Here is a 15712-nt window from a genome sequence, read left to right as displayed (position 1 = left end):
GGGAAAGGTAGTACTGAGAGCAGAGCTAATATCATCAAAAGCTGACAAGCCCTCATTCATTCTTTGAACAAAAGAAAGGGGCTCAGTGCAGAAACCAACATAGGAAGAGGAGAAATGTCTGTCCTGTATAAGAAGGTACTACAAAAGTTTCAAAATTATTTTATTGGTGGTTTAGCAATCTGTATTACGGGACTTGTATACCTAACGTGCACTTTATGTGTATGCAATGCACCGTGGTTCGGCATTAGTGAGTGACAGAGTAGGCTCAGTTAAATCTTTAAGGGCACAGTGGTGTACTTTGACTTTTGTAACTCCTTGGGGTTTGTTGAGAGCCATGGTTCTTCTTTAAGAATTTTGCTTTGCTTAACCAAGAGAACATATCACTTGGCTGCAGGATAAACTTAGTCAACTATTTGTAATAGAGTCTGTGAGGGTGCCCGCTTTCACACCTGGCAATTGGCATGTCCTTGTCTTTATCTTGAAGTGAAGACGCATGTTTTCATAGAAGCAGCTTTTTACTTGAGAGTAGAAAAGCTTAACAGAAAAGCCTATAAAGATTCTGAAGACTACAGTGCCAGTAAACCTCAGCATTGATGGGATCTGTGCAGTGTGCTGTTGCCTGACTAGAGATCTGTCTAATGCTGAACAACTTGGGGTGCCCAGCATCTGAAAGGATAAATCATTATCTATGTTATCTCCTTGTTCCTTCTTAAGTTATCTCCAGTAAATGGCATTTTCATCAATACCTGACTGAGTCTGCATCTGCCTTTCTTGCTGTCATCTGTAATGAACACTTGCACTGGTGCGTTACAATGCTCTTCTACTCTACACTGATAATATGACTTCTTTCTACCTGTTTTCATTATTTCTTATTTAGAACGAGCCAAAGGAATCAAGTTGCAAGAAATTTCGTAGAGTCATCTGACCTCAGTTCTGGTGACATAAGTTGCCTCTTCCCTTATGCTTTATGTATCCCCCCTAAAATTAGAGTTGGAGTTAAGTGTGTCAATACTGCTAATAGGAGGTGGTGGTCTTTGGTATTTGATGAAGATCAGTTCAGGTCTAATTAGTCAGGACAGAGCTGATCAGTGTGGCTTAGTTTTGGTCAACCCACTAGTTAGCTGCTTTTGCTCAGCCTGGATTTTTAAGTTTGTGCTTCCAGGCCTTGTTCATACTACTTAAAGAGTCAGACTAAATATGAGACATCAATTATACATACATACTTTCAAGTTTGTGGTTTCTGTTTAACATTAATAGCGTTAGTAACAAGTTGCTGCTTGTGAATACACTTGTAGAGCATGTTTTATCTTTTCCAGCTTTTGAGGACATTCAAACGTCAATTAGAAAGTGTAAGGCAAAGTAGAAATCGTATAGATAGCATCATACAGCACATCTCCACAGACCAATAGATTTGTGTTTATTTCTCTTTATTAGGTCAATGTACAGAAAGAAGACCACCTGTCAAGATCAGTAAAGGCAGTACAAGCTCACCTACAATGTCAGATTCAAAGAAAAGAAGTGGAAAATGATGAATTAAAAGTGAAAATACAGGTCAATAAATTTTTACTTGTGTTTCAGTTTATTTCAAAAAATTAGCAAAGCCTTAATGTGGTCACAGTTTAACTCAGACGTGAGAGTTAAATCTTAAAGCATCACTTGAAATCAAACTCTTGGTAAAAAAAAAAAATCCCAAGCTGTAAAAATCATTAGCACGGTCTGCCTGACCACACTATCCTAATTGCAAGTTCTTTTTTAATTCTTTTCTCAATTTGTGCATACTGGCAGTTCTGCTGAAGAGAAGTGAAGCACACATAGAAGCACTTGCATTCGTCTAACTGTGCGATCTAGGAGACAGGTATCGATCCTGAGGTAGTCTCCATAGAGTCAATAGAAAGAGATAGGCAAGTCCCCAGGATGAGTTCCTGTTGTAAGATAAGAGTGATGAATCACCACCTGTTTCTTTTTATTGACTGAAGGAATCAATAAACCTCTTAATACTGACTGAAAGAGAAACACTTAACACTAATACCTAACCTCCCTTTGTTTAAGGTAGGTGAAATGATTTCTGTTTTCTCTTCTAAAGAGCAAGAGGTAAATTTGAGCATTTGCAGCAGTTACTGGCTTTAGAACAAGGCAAGGAAGAGGTCATATGTCAGAGGCTGGAGCTGTATGTGGCCTCAGATTTTATTGTTTGAAATTTTTCAAGAACATAGGCATGAATGAGAAAATATTAGCTGAAAAATAATGTATTTCTGATTTCCAGACTTTTCTTAGAAGCATACATCTCCTACGAATTGTATAATTTTAAGTTGTTAGGGAACCTTTAGCAACTCAATTTCAAAAAAAGTCACAGATGTCTGTCTGTATAAATACCTCATGTTTTCTTCTGAATAAAAATTGATTTATTTTTCTACCTAGTACAATTATTAGAATTACAACAACATTTTAATTAAGTGATACTTTGATAAAGTAACTTGATATACAACTGTATTTTCATTTAAAAGTTTTGTTTGTTCACTCTTCAAAAAGTGATGAAGTCAGTTGCTAGCTTAAATCCTGGTGATGATTTTGTTCAATATCTGGACAAAAGCTTGTGACAGCTTAGCATTACCCTTATGAAATTAATTATCGATTTAGATTTACCTGAGTCATTGAATAATGGCCACAGCACTTACTCTTGGTGTGATTGTGACCTCCTGTGGTAATAACAAGGGATAACAGTTTACTTATTCCAACAGTTAAAGAAGTCTATATAGACTGAGATTTTCTATTTGCTCTGTTTATTGAAGGTATTCTCTAGCTGACCCCTCCAAATCACATCTTTGTTAAATGCCCTATGAACATCTGTATATGAAAACTGCTTCCTTCATATTTAAGGGGTTTTATAATTTCATTTTTTGAAGTAGTATTTTCCTTTTTGGTGGGCTGTAGTACCTGAGACCATCTTTCACTTGGAAAACCACATACAGTTTGCATTGATTATGGATAAACTTTGGGTCCAATAGCAGGACCTATAGTGAGAGATATGCAGAATATGCATATTTTTATAACAACTGGCAAATAGTATCTTGAATAAGGCTGCCACGTTAATGTAATCAGTAGGTAAATGGCATGTTATTCTGGTCCTTATCAATGTAGAACATAATTAAGTGTCAGACCTAGACTTGTGTAGGCAACAAACGCATTAATCATTCTTACAATTAGGAGATTTATCAGTGACTTGAGACAAATTTATGTACACTGCTGGCCTACTGACATTGCTGTAGTTTGGCAGAAGAATAGTAAGTGATATGGATGGAACTTGCGCTTGTTTTCATGAAAGTACTTGTCAACTGGTAGCTTGGTCATGTTTTTGATAAACTGTAGCACCTTAAAAGTAATCGCATCTGAGATTCTCCTTGAAGCAGAGTCTGATACTGCTTTTATTGTATGTCATCATGTAGTGTCCTAATGTCTGCTCCCTTTTTCCATTCATATTTAAATAACAAGTGATATGTAGATGAAAAATACAAAAGTCTAAGTTAGAGGTTTGGATGGGATTGGATGGGATCATTACACTTCCTTCATCAGGGTGAGGTAGAAATCTAGTTAGTCAGAAATATTAACAGCAATAGAAAAGAAAATATAGTTGTAGAACCCAGCTCTTGTCTCGATTGCATTGTACACATTTGATAATATAGTTAAATGCACTAAAATACATGTAATGCGTAATGCAAATCAGGCACTCAGGATGTTATAGTTATTTGTTGTCCTTACAATGTGTAATGTACTACTGTGGTTTAAGCTTTATCATAGCCTGTTTTAATTATCTTTAAACAATTTTCTGTGGGCAAGGTAGTGCTTAATCTTTTCTTTTTGCATTTTCTGCTTCACTATCCACTGAACACAAGGTATAACTTTCCCTAAAAAATAGTTTCTGTACTAAAAAACTATGTTTCATTAATAGAGTGGGCCTATTATATGCATGGGAAAAAGCCAGAGATCTTGCAAGAAAATAATGTATCATCTAATCACAGACGATCATATCATAATTCAAGAAAAGACCCTGGCCTTTCCTAGCTTCTTGACTTAAAAAGCCCAAATCCAAGATCTTAACTTTCATATTCAAATTTCTTAAACAGTTATGCTGATCTCCAGGCCTAGTTATGTGTGTTCTCACTACAGATTCAGAGCACAGACTACTACTACATCAGTGAATATCACTAGTAGCATCATTAAGGTGACATTTTTTACAGAAATCAGTCACTAGGGATGATGAAACCCCTTTTCTTTTCCTCCTTATAAATGGGTTTAACTTTCATGTCATATCTTCTGCATTGCAATTCTGCATCCATTTCCAAGAGCACAATACAATGGTTAGATTGCTGTCTTTCCCCCTACTCCTGCCTGCTTCTGCACCTCCTCAACCTCTTCTCTTGATTATCTTTATAATGAGTTTCCCAACATGTATTTTCTCTTGCCTAACTGCTCTTTATACCTTGATTAGCTCTTTGTGTCAAACACAAGATTTGAGATACAAAGACGTTATGGAAATAGATTATAAAATGTAATTGCCAGTCCTGATTATGTTATGTCACAAAATGGTCTGTAAGGTGTAGAATTTGAAAAGAGTTGATGTTTAATTATACTGCAGACTCTAGAAAAGAAAATAGCAGAGTGGAAACTTCAAGTTGGTGAATACAAGCACCAGATGTTAGCCTTAAGGGAAACAAGTGAGCAAAAGAAGACTGCTCTGAAAAAAGCAATCAAGTCCCAGAAACAAAGAGCTGAACGCTTTGAAGCAGCTGTGGAAAATTTAACCTCCAGAATAAGAGAACGTGTGAGTGACTATACTGTGAGCAATGTCGTGCTGTATTGTTTTAAACTGAACAATTGGGAGACTTTCACCTGTAGAAAACAGGAAAAGCTGGTTGGTCAAGCTGTGTTTGTATCTCTCTATTTTTTTGCTCCTTAGTTAAGGGAAAGGTTGCTGTAAGTGACATGCAAACTGTTACTACATTCACTGCCTTTGTTTTGTTAAAAGTTAGTGAATGTCTTAAGCCATGACACTTAGTACTAAGTACACTTCAAACTGTAGTAAGAGGAGTCTGATCAGCTTTCAGTTACACCTTTCCTGATCTTCCTGTTAGACCTTTATGGACACTGACTAATCTCAAAAGCACAGTATACTAACTGTATTGGGGTTTGAAGTCTTTGTTTGCTTTATTTATCAGTGTATGACATCTCATGTGAATACTTAGCTTTCTATTTCTAAGCTGCTTGCTCTGAACCTTTTCAAAATCCATGTACAAAACTTCCCTAATCCAAATTGTTCCTTAGATTCTTGCCTCACATATCCCTACCGTGTGTAATTGTTCAAAAAGGCCAGGTGGAGCAGAACTGTTCTGAGATCTTTATTGCCTTATTTAGATTTCTTAATAAGAGTATGTTTTCATTCTCTTAGATGTGTTGCCATCATTTTTGATATGTCAGTATTAAAGATGTATTTTTCCAGTTAGTATACTAGGAGATGGTTAATAATGTTTTTTTGTTTTCTTTGGTCTTTGTGAGAAGACAGTAGGGGAGCTTTAAGTACACTTAGCAGTACAGAGGGATGGCAGCTAACTCTTGAACTTTTGATGTTTTGTGCTCACACTTTTCTTTCCCCATTGAAGATCTGGTGTACTTTCAAGATAGCATGTGTTGGTTAATTATCCATACTTCAAGGGACTTTACTTAACTTTGCATTTCTTACCTAGCTATTATTTTTTATTCTTAAAATGTTTTGGCAAATTTTTGTTTTTGTATTGATTTATATAATTTATATGTTGTAGAGATGTATTGGAGACATATTTTTGTTGTAAGAAAATATTTTCTTCTTAAATTTTGAAATATTGTTGTACTCTACAGTTGGTATACAGTGCCAATGTTTTACTGTGTCTCTGCCTTGAACGTAAGTCTGCACTTAGACCTTAACTTTACATTGTTTTGTACTAGGGAGATCTAAGCTATCTTGTATTAAATAGCCCAGTTGCATTACATAATCTGTAATTCCTGTGTTCTCTAGGAAGTCAAACTGTCTGAGATACTGTCAGCTTCCGATGTCTGGAAAAAACAGCATGATAGAATGGTTGAAGGAAATACAACGTTAGAAATTCAAACAGAAGATCTTAAGAAGTAAGTTAAACTGTTGATCTATTTTTTTTTTGGTGTGTGTAGTCACAGAGTCTTGATATTTAGTAGTGTAGTACTCAGGCTGACAATGTAAACAAGTTTATTTATTCATATTTTAAAATTCTGAGCAGAATTTAGAAGTTGGAAACTAGAAAAAAAATAAGATTTGTAGCCTTCTCTCTGCTGCATTTCACAATTTTAAAAAAAACTTAATTCCCCCATACATGTAAGGAGCATGTTCTTTTCCCTGCATACTTTAGATTAGCCTGAACTTGCTGGTAGCTACCATGCTACTTCCTCAGAACTATGTATTGAGTAACTGATTAAACAGCTTGAGTGTTAACTCTTGTGACTACTGCAATATAGAAGAAGGTTCTTACTTTGGCTTCTAGTTTCTACTTGAGACTAATGAAAGCAAAATTATTTCAGTTCCACTAGTGTCTCACCCCACTAGAGGATAGAGCAGTTCCTCTCAGATGTGTGTTTAAACAATTTATTCTTGTAAGGAAAAGCAACACAAAATTGTCCAACTTAATTGAAACTATGCAGTCAACTCAATGCACATGAAGGATATGCCATTTTCTTCGGCAGACAGTGACAAATATCCTTTTACCTTTTCTGTCAGTAGAAATATGGACTATAATTCAAACAAAAAAAAGAAATTGGTAGGTGCCTTTATGCTAAGTCTAAGACAGAATGTTTATTTTACAAAGAACTTGATTCATGCTCAAATACGTAACAGCTCAAATTAAATTGGCTTGACTTTGGGGAGTTTTTTGGTTTTGGTTTTTTTTTCAGAAAATCTGACAATTCTGAAAATATTTTTTGCAGGTTTTAAAATTTAACAGGAATTCAGGTACATGACATCAGTCCAGAAATCTGTCTAGTCCACTGTTGGCTCAGTGTATATGAGGAGGCATCTAGGAAAGAATAAGAAAAGGGAAACATCTATGATAGTTCCCTGAAATACTCTTTCTGCTTTCAGCTGTTTTTTTGCTGATTTTATTTTAGCAGAAAATATAAGTCTTTGCTTGAAATGTACCATTCTAACAAAACTTGTTCTACTAGGCAGTGTATGATTAAGTAAACAGCAAAACTAATTTTGTTGTTTAACATATTAATATGAAAAGCAAATGGTGAGGCATATAGCACAATTTGTTGCTTTTAATAATGGAAAGTACCATTCCTAAATTAGCTATGGAATGTTCTTAGTAGGACTTTATCTGGTAGACTTTGTCAATTCAATATAATTCCATTTTGTACAGTATGTTTATGCATCATTGACTTAGAAGTATGCTTTGGTGTTCTAGGTAATTCATTTATTTATGATTGGGCTAGGACCTCTTCCTTGGTGGACCACATCTCTTTTGGAAAGTTTTTTATTTCAACAGATACTGCTTTCTTGGGATGCTTAAATGCAATCTCTCTTCTTTTTTTTTTTTTTTTAAATAAAATAAGAACAAGGAAGGAGTATGTATTAAGGTACAATTTAATTTGCATAGTGAAAGTTTTGGAAGCATTATATATGATATAGATGTTCTTGCCTGTATAACAAGGCAGATCACAAGCCTTTTGGAAGACCTGAAAAGAAAGGAAGAATGCAGAAAAAACTCAGATGAGGAAATTCTTGGAAAGCTAAATTCTGTTAACTCTGAAAATGAAAAGATTTACCTTGAAAATGAAAAATTAAAGGTGAGATTATTTTAATTCAATATTGAATGGCTCTGCATTTCTGATACATTAATAAAGTAACCATATTAATTCCCTTTTGGCCTTCTGTCTGGAGATCCCAAACCTGTAGAATAAATTCTGCCATCCATTTTTTACAGTAAGTGAAAATGAGACATTGAAAATTTATCAGTGGAAATCTATGGCAAATCTAGGAATTTTTGTATTGTATTTATCCTCCAAAGTAAATATTCTGTTGAGCTGACAAATGAACTGTGGGCTATCATTTTTGTTTGACAGGGTAAATAATTGTGTCACTCTTTTAATGTATGCAGGTCACTTGCTAGTAATGTCATATTGTAGATTGTGTTATTTTAATAACAGTACAATTTTTATATTTTCCATATTTTCAAGGCTTCCCTTGCTACATTGGAAACCAGTATTGTTTCTGTTGAAAATGAACTGCTAAATCTGCAAGAAAAGGCAAAGCTGCAGGAAAACCTTGTTGAACAGTATAAAAATCAGGTGACTTGCGTATTTGAAATGTTCAAGTTATGAGTTTTGACTTTTTAAGCAGTTTTGAGGAAATTATAAAAGTTTTATTTGTAATAAAACAGATTGTCATGTTGACTGCAATACTGTTGTAACATTGAGGATGATAGAAGAGGGCACCATTACAAACCGTATCCAAGAATAGTCTCCGTACTATTACTGGTACATGTAATCCTTACTGAAGTATGTGAAGCCCAGTTGAAGCTCATTGAAGCCAACAGAGCCAATTACATACTTGCTTAGAAAAGATTTACTTCCCAAAAAGCAAGTTGGCAACCCAGTAAACTATATTTAAAAAGTAAAACTTGGGTCTGATGTCTTTAGTGATCATATCCAATTATATTTGACATCTCCTTGGTCATATCTTTATTTCCACATTCCTAAGAACAGTAAAAAAGCACTCAAGTACTGTTGTAAAAAGTTTTTTTTATTTACATTGGTAGGTCCACATTGAAAATACCAGCAAAACATATAGATCAGACTTAAAATGGGCTTTTTATCTCTGTTCCTTTTTTATATTTGGCTTTACTCACAGAGAATCACAGAATGGTGGGGGTTGGAAGGGACCTCAGGAGATCATCTAGTCCAACCCTCCCGCCAAAGCAGGTTCCCTACAGTCCACCCCCCTGCCAAAGCAGGTCCCCTACACCAGGTTACACAGGAAAGCGTCCAGGCAGGTTTTGAACACCCCCAGAGAAGGAGACTCCACACCATCTCTGGGCAGCCTGTCCCAGTGCTCTGACACCCTCACTGTAAAGAAGTTTTTCCTTAAGTTTGTGTGGAATTTCCAGTGTTCCAGATTTTGCCCGTTGCCCCTTGTCCTGTCACTGGGCACCACCAAAAAGAGCCCGGCCCCATTCATTTGACCCTCACATTTCAGATATTTATAGACATTGATAAGATCCCCTCTCAGTCCTTTCTTCTCCAGGCTGAAGAGTCCCAGCTCTCATAAGGCAGATCCTCCAGGTCCCTCATCATCTTTGTGGCCTCCACTGGACTCTCTCCAGATGGAATTTTATAACATTAATTCAAAGTTGTATATATTTCTACTATAGTGTAGATACCATTTCACTGACAGACTTCACTTACCTTTTTTTAAAAAAAAGTCATTGACAAGAGGGAAGACTTGATGCTAACCCTTAAGTACAACCAGTGTGCCTTGTCTGTGGGACACATCACCACATTTAAAGTGTTGCCAGCTTTAAAATGGAAGATGCAGTTCCAGGGAACAGCCAAACTTAAGCAGTGACTAGAATGACATTCCCTAGCCTGTAGCTGTGGTGATTGCAGATGGGAACTGTTTTTGATGATACTTGTTATCTGGGAAAAGAAGGGTGGTTCATACTGGCTGCTTCTGTGGCACAAATGTAGCTCATTCTCCATGGTTGAAAATGAAATGTTGATAATGGAGTCCTCTTTACCTGGTTACCTCTTATATTTGCTGTAGGGAGTGGGATAATGAAAATCAGTAACTTCATATAATGACAAATACTGAGATTCTATTTAGAAATCAAAGGGTTTACTTTATGCTTTATAGTACTGAGTCTCTTTTCTATATTTGAAAGAAGCACCTTGAAAATGTTAAAAATTTATTGTGTCCTAGGTACGAAAATTACAAACAGCAGTAGAAGAATTGAAATCCAGATGTGAAACAGTCTTAAATGAAAACAAAAGAATAACAGAAAACAAATGCTCAGAAGTAGATAAGGTAGGTTTTGCAGTCATAACGCATGTTTCCAAAGAATTCTGTAGGACATTGACAGTCACTACATTGTTGTGATCCACTTACTAGAAGTCACAAGGTACTGGCTCTTCTTTTTTCTTTTTCCATCTATAAAATTGTTTTTGAATTCATTGAGTGTTTTACTAACTCTTACTTGTGAGCAGGTGGGTTTTTTGGATAGTACACAGTTGCAAACAGGTGAGAAATGTTTCCTAGAGTAGTGCTGTTTTAGAATTCAGGAATTCATTTTATGACTTCTAAAAGCATGATTTTAAAACTACACCTCTCAACAGAACAGCGGTGAAAGTTGCATAGGGAAGCAAACTTACTGTAAGACTGCTTTGCAGTGTGTTTGTTTTAACTAGCAGTTAAAACAGAATCAATACAGAGATGAGTTTTACGGTGGAGCTGAATACTGAAACACAGCACATTCTTAAGCATCAAAAAACAATACAAAATTGGTAGCAGAATAGCTTTCCTCAGTTCCTCTGCTCATCAAAATACACATTCTTCTAAGCAATGAAGCTGAGGCAGGAACAGGTTTTGCATTGTCTGCAATGTTCTGTTTTACGGAACAGAATTAGTCCTCCCAGAAAAGCATCTCAGATGTTAATTTTATTTTATGCTAACTTTATTTTTCAATTATTCAATTGTAGAATGGAGAAAAATATTTTCTGATCCCCTAAATAATGTTTTCACAGCATTGTATGTGGCTTCAGGTGGCATTAGGTGTTGCCCTTTTTTCAAATAATGCAATAGTTGTATGGTCAGAATTTTTCCTGTAAGCTGCTTAGTTTGTCTGCATGCCATCTTCCAAAATATATCAAAATTTGGGTAATGCACGATTGCTAACACTTGCATAAAATTGTAAATGTTCATTGTGAATGTTACTGAGTCTGTAATGAAATGTGGTCAGAGACAGAAATTTCTCCAATGATGAACTTGTAGATTTGTCAGTATTTTATAAAATAGGTGACATTGTGCAACTTGTGTAGCATTTCAGATTTATGACTTACATGGAAAGCCATTAGGTATATTACAACAATTAATTTATGGTTTTACAGTTACATTTTTCTCCTCTGATGCTATGATGCAGGTGAGGGACAAAACAAAGTCTGATTTAAAGAAGTTAGAACATGTTGGTGACTTGCCGAAAGCAGCTGAGGAAAAGCAGCAAGGGTATCAGGAAAAGCTTATGTCCTGGGAAAGGATCCATGCACAGAAATGCAAAACCCTTAGGGAGTTGCAGGTTCAGGTGCTTAGAACATGGTGATTTTTAAAGATAAATGAGAAAATTATGTGAAAGAAAGTCTCTGGAACATTTTTTTCCTATTAGCATGTGTGACAGTTGTGCGGTTTCCTTTATTATTTGCTTCATAAATCAAAACCTCCTTCTGTAGAAATAGCACAATGCAAATAACACTATCACCAACTGTATTCACGTGATTTCAGTATGTGACAAGACTAGTTACTTATATTTACTTTTAGATTCTGTATCTTTTAAGTGAGTATAGTCTTGATCCTTTTGAATACTTAGGTCCTGAGATGTGTTGCAGTATTCTTTCCTGGAAATAAATGTGCAAGTCTATTTATTGTTTGTATATAGTAGAATAATTTAATTCTGCATTCATTTTGTTTTTGATGACTAACTGATAAATCAGAAAATATTTGATCAGAAAAATAATCATAAATTATATTGTTAGTGTTGTATAACTTCTTTAACATTTTAATGATTACATCAGATTGGCTCATAAAATAAATTTAAAAATATACTTTAATAGGATCACTTCTATTTTTAGCAGTATTTTGGCACTACTGCTTTTATTTTCTCTTAAGCCTGAATATGAATATTCCTCTTTTTTTTTTTTTGTCTGTGACATCAGTTTCAATGGGAGGGCCAAGTCTGGATTTTTTGGTGTTCTTTTTTTCTCTTTTATGTGCTTTTGAGTTAGAAGAGAATAGTCTGTTAGCACAAATGACAAAGGTGTTTGTTTGAATCGGTAGGGTGGGAAAGGGGCTTAATCTTCCTGTGTCAGTGGGAAAACTTCAGCTGAAACGTAGTGAGCCTCTGTGTCCCTATAGACTTTATATTCTTATAAAAAAAATAGCTCTTGGTTTTGATTTAAATTTCTTGTCAAGATGATCTTTATAGCATCAAATTTTGTTCTTGTTTTTTCTTTAAATACTCCTTCCAGGAGTGCTCATAAACTCATAAATCCTTCTTTGCTTAGCAAAGTACTTAAGCAACAATTAATTTTGAGGTGCATATATAAAATGTTGTATGTAATTTTAATTTAACTACATGTTTTCCTGAATAAATGCAAAAAAACTCTTAAGTATAGTGAAGTAATTGGGAATGTAATCACTAGTCTAGTGGAACAGCAGTTAAATTTCAGCATTAAATCTTGGTAACATCTTTTAGAGATTCTGACCCTCGATCTTATGATCCCAATTTAGGAAAATTCCTTTTGAAGTAACTGGACCATGTGCAGAAACCCTCTTCTAGGTTCAGGTGGGCTGGGACATCAGTTTGCTGCCTGTCTGCTGGAGTTTTCTGCTACTCCCAGTCTGCTAGCTGAACAGCCTGTAATTCACATTACAGCAAAATCAGCCAGATTATCTTGAATTACTGGAAGGAACTGCTTCAGGTAGTCCTGTGAATGATAGAGGTTACCCCTTAAATAGTGGTGCCAGCAGGCTGGTGATGTGGCTATTTATTGCTAATCTGCAGTTGATGGGTGGGAGTAAGGGCGATAGTCTCACTAGTGCTCTTGGGAATTTATTTTTGCTGGAATCTAAAGCTTCAGTTCACAAGGAGGTAGACCTGGCCAACTCCTAATGCACAAGGCTGGATGAGCAGCATATGGGTTTTGTTAGGACTTCACTTTGTTACATAGCAGGTTTGCAGTCTGCTATGTTGGCTGTATTTTATTTGCTTTAAATACAAGATAATACTTGAATATAATATAGCATTTACCTGAAATTACAGTTAAATTGGTTGATTGGATTTTAATAGGCAAGCTCTGTAATATCCTGTGTATATAGTTCTCTTCAACTAGAAATGAATTGTCGTTTTCACAGGAGGAAGACAGTGTAACTTTTGTGGGCAGTCATTCCTTAGCAGAAGAAAACCATAACATTCGGAAGAAATATGAAGACCTCAAAAGGTAACTTTTTAAAAAAGTGACTGCAGTTAATTTCTACATTTTTCTGCTGTAGTGAATTATAATGTATTATTCTGTTTTGCATAAAGGCAATTAGAAAAGATGGAATTTCAAAATGAAGAACTTGCTTGTCAGCTCAAAAAAGAAGATGAGAGTCTTCAGTGCAGTAAATTGCAGCTTGAGGAGAAAATCGCAGAATATAATGGATTAACCAGACAACTGGAATCTGCTGTGGAAGAAGGGAGAAAAATGGTATTGATGATTTAATACATCTCTTAATCTTGTTTGCCATTTTCTATTTAAAAATTGCATTAAAACCAAATGTGCTTGAGAAGAAAAGCTGAGACAAGGTTATTTTGTGTGCAGGGAGAAACACTAAGAAATTACTGGGAATTCTGCATATTTAAATATGGATTGCACAATTCAACTTCCTTGTGGAATTCAGATCTCGTTAAAATTAATGACAAAGTTCAGTGGACCACAATTTCACCATTATTTTTTTGCTGACAAATCAAAATGCTTTGACCACCTAATATTGAAATCCTACACATAAGGCAAAAAGGTTCTGAACAAAAACTTAATTTTTCCTTTTTCTTATTTTCATTGGAATAGGTAACGCACAAGAACTTTGGTGTTGAAATCCTTCTCACTTTAGAGGAAGGCTTTGTATGCTTTCAGTATTAAGCAGAGACTTGTTATTTGTAGAAAGGATGCAAACAGTAAATAAAATGTCAGAGGACGTAGAAATTTAGATTGCAGTGAATTGTATTAGTTTAATTTTCTCAATAGTGTCTGAGGATATTGGTTTGGTTTTGAAAAAATAATGTTTGGGTAAACTTACAAATGAGTTACAAAAGTATCTCTTTCTCAATAACATGACAGTTTTTTCCAAATTGAAACGTCTTTCAATTTTAGCCAGAATATTTCCCAGGTTTGTTTAGTTTCTCTGTGTGGGGAATAGCTGAAGTATTAAATGACAGAATAGGAAATGGAGCTATTAATGCTAAGATATAAGTAAATAATTTGGTTTGGGCTTTAGACGAAATTAAATATACATCATTTCTCTCTCATTACTGTTACAGGTAGCTAAAGAACTGAAAAAAATGTCATACAAAGAACAAGCCCTCCAGGAAAAAATGCTAGTTCTTGAAACTGAAGTGAGAGAGAGGCAAGAAGAAAAAAAACAACTCCTCTGCCTATTTCACCATGTAAGTAAATAATACTGTTTATGACTTAAGAAACTGATTATCACAGCACCATTTACATAAAGTTCCTTTTACTAAAAATGCCACTTTTAATACAATTGATACATACTTTGGGCATCAGCAAATTAATTCAACTTGACAATATACTTTGTATATTGACATTTCTAATAGACTTAGCAGATGCCCAGTCTATTTTACTAAATCTATGGAATAATATTGAGTTTATATCTCTTATTCAATCCAGCATTCAATCAAACATGCTCAGTTTGGTCCTGACTGAAATAAAGCTTCAATATTTTGAGGTCTTTTTGGGAACCTTCAGTTTTGTGGAGCCTCTGAAAACTTTTATGGTAAATAAGGCTTATAAAAATTAGCTACTAGTTGTCTTACATTGTTATTTTGATTAATTTGTATTTTACTTCTAAGTTTCATTGCATTTCCCTTTTTTTCTTTAGAATGAAAGGCACCATGAAGTACATTTGAAAGAGCTGGAGAACAGCCTACAGAAGTCAGAGAACAAGAACCAGAGCATCCAGAATTATGTGCGGTTTTTGAAAGCTTCATACGTAACAATGTTTGGCTGAATTATTTAATTTAATTTAATTTATTTTAGTAATGAAGAAACTTTTTCAGATTTGGCTACCTCCTGTTGGAGGCAAAGCTGTTAAAGTCTTAGAGTATTTTGCAGGACTGAGTACTATACTATTGGTTGTTCCCTAAGAAAACTTCAGTTGTGGGCAGGGAAAAGCAAGTTAATCATTACTGTTTATCCTACTGGCTGGTCACATATGGAAAATTGTATTATTGATGGACCAGAAGTGAAAAGGCAGCAGTGACAGGTGCGTAAGTGCGGGGTGTGCACACAGAATGGTAAATTGATCTGTGAATTTGTTGTGTGTTAGGTCCTGTGCTGTAAAATCTTACCAGTGTCCTTTTAGTCCATGGTAAATGCAGATGATCACAGATTACCTTTCAGTTCCCATGGGGGAAGAGGACACCCATGGACTGGTTGCATAGTAATCTGCACATTTTAATTATTACTAATTATATAACCTTTATCAGTCATTATACTTCTGTTACCATAGTTAACTAGTTGCCCAAGATAATGATATCTATCCTATTAAGACAGGCAAAAATGTAGAGAGCATTAGGTTCCCTTCCTGTCTTTTCCCTGTAGCTTAGCACCAGCACAGCACAGGCTACTGCACTGCACGAAGTAATTGCTGCCACAAGGCTGTCCCATCCAG

The 15712-nt window shown here is 35.2% G+C and overlaps 1 protein-coding gene across 1 annotated transcript in view; it reads left to right on the top strand.

The window, feature by feature from the left end:
• LOC104520972 (protein BCAP) overlaps positions 1-15049 on the top strand; it is an 18872-nt gene extending 3823 nt beyond the window's left edge. Inside the window, exons 4-14 of the mRNA XM_029083720.1 lie at positions 1435-1551; positions 4634-4819; positions 6047-6156; positions 7710-7845; positions 8236-8346; positions 9977-10081; positions 11193-11351; positions 13178-13263; positions 13350-13512; positions 14343-14468; positions 14921-15049. Coding sequence (XP_028939553.1) covers positions 1435-1551; positions 4634-4819; positions 6047-6156; positions 7710-7845; positions 8236-8346; positions 9977-10081; positions 11193-11351; positions 13178-13263; positions 13350-13512; positions 14343-14468; positions 14921-15049 — 1428 coding nt within the window. The remainder of the gene's footprint in view (positions 1-1434; positions 1552-4633; positions 4820-6046; positions 6157-7709; positions 7846-8235; positions 8347-9976; positions 10082-11192; positions 11352-13177; positions 13264-13349; positions 13513-14342; positions 14469-14920) is intronic.
• The last annotated feature ends 663 nt before the right edge of the window (positions 15050-15712 follow it).

This window comes from Antrostomus carolinensis, unplaced genomic scaffold, assembly GCF_000700745.2.
Source record: "Antrostomus carolinensis isolate BGI_N321 unplaced genomic scaffold, ASM70074v2 scaffold4560, whole genome shotgun sequence".
In the NCBI taxonomy this organism is placed as follows: Eukaryota; Metazoa; Chordata; class Aves; order Caprimulgiformes; family Caprimulgidae; genus Antrostomus; species Antrostomus carolinensis.
Note: the sequence above shows the minus strand (reverse complement) of the source record. Positions and strands in the feature narration are given on the sequence as shown.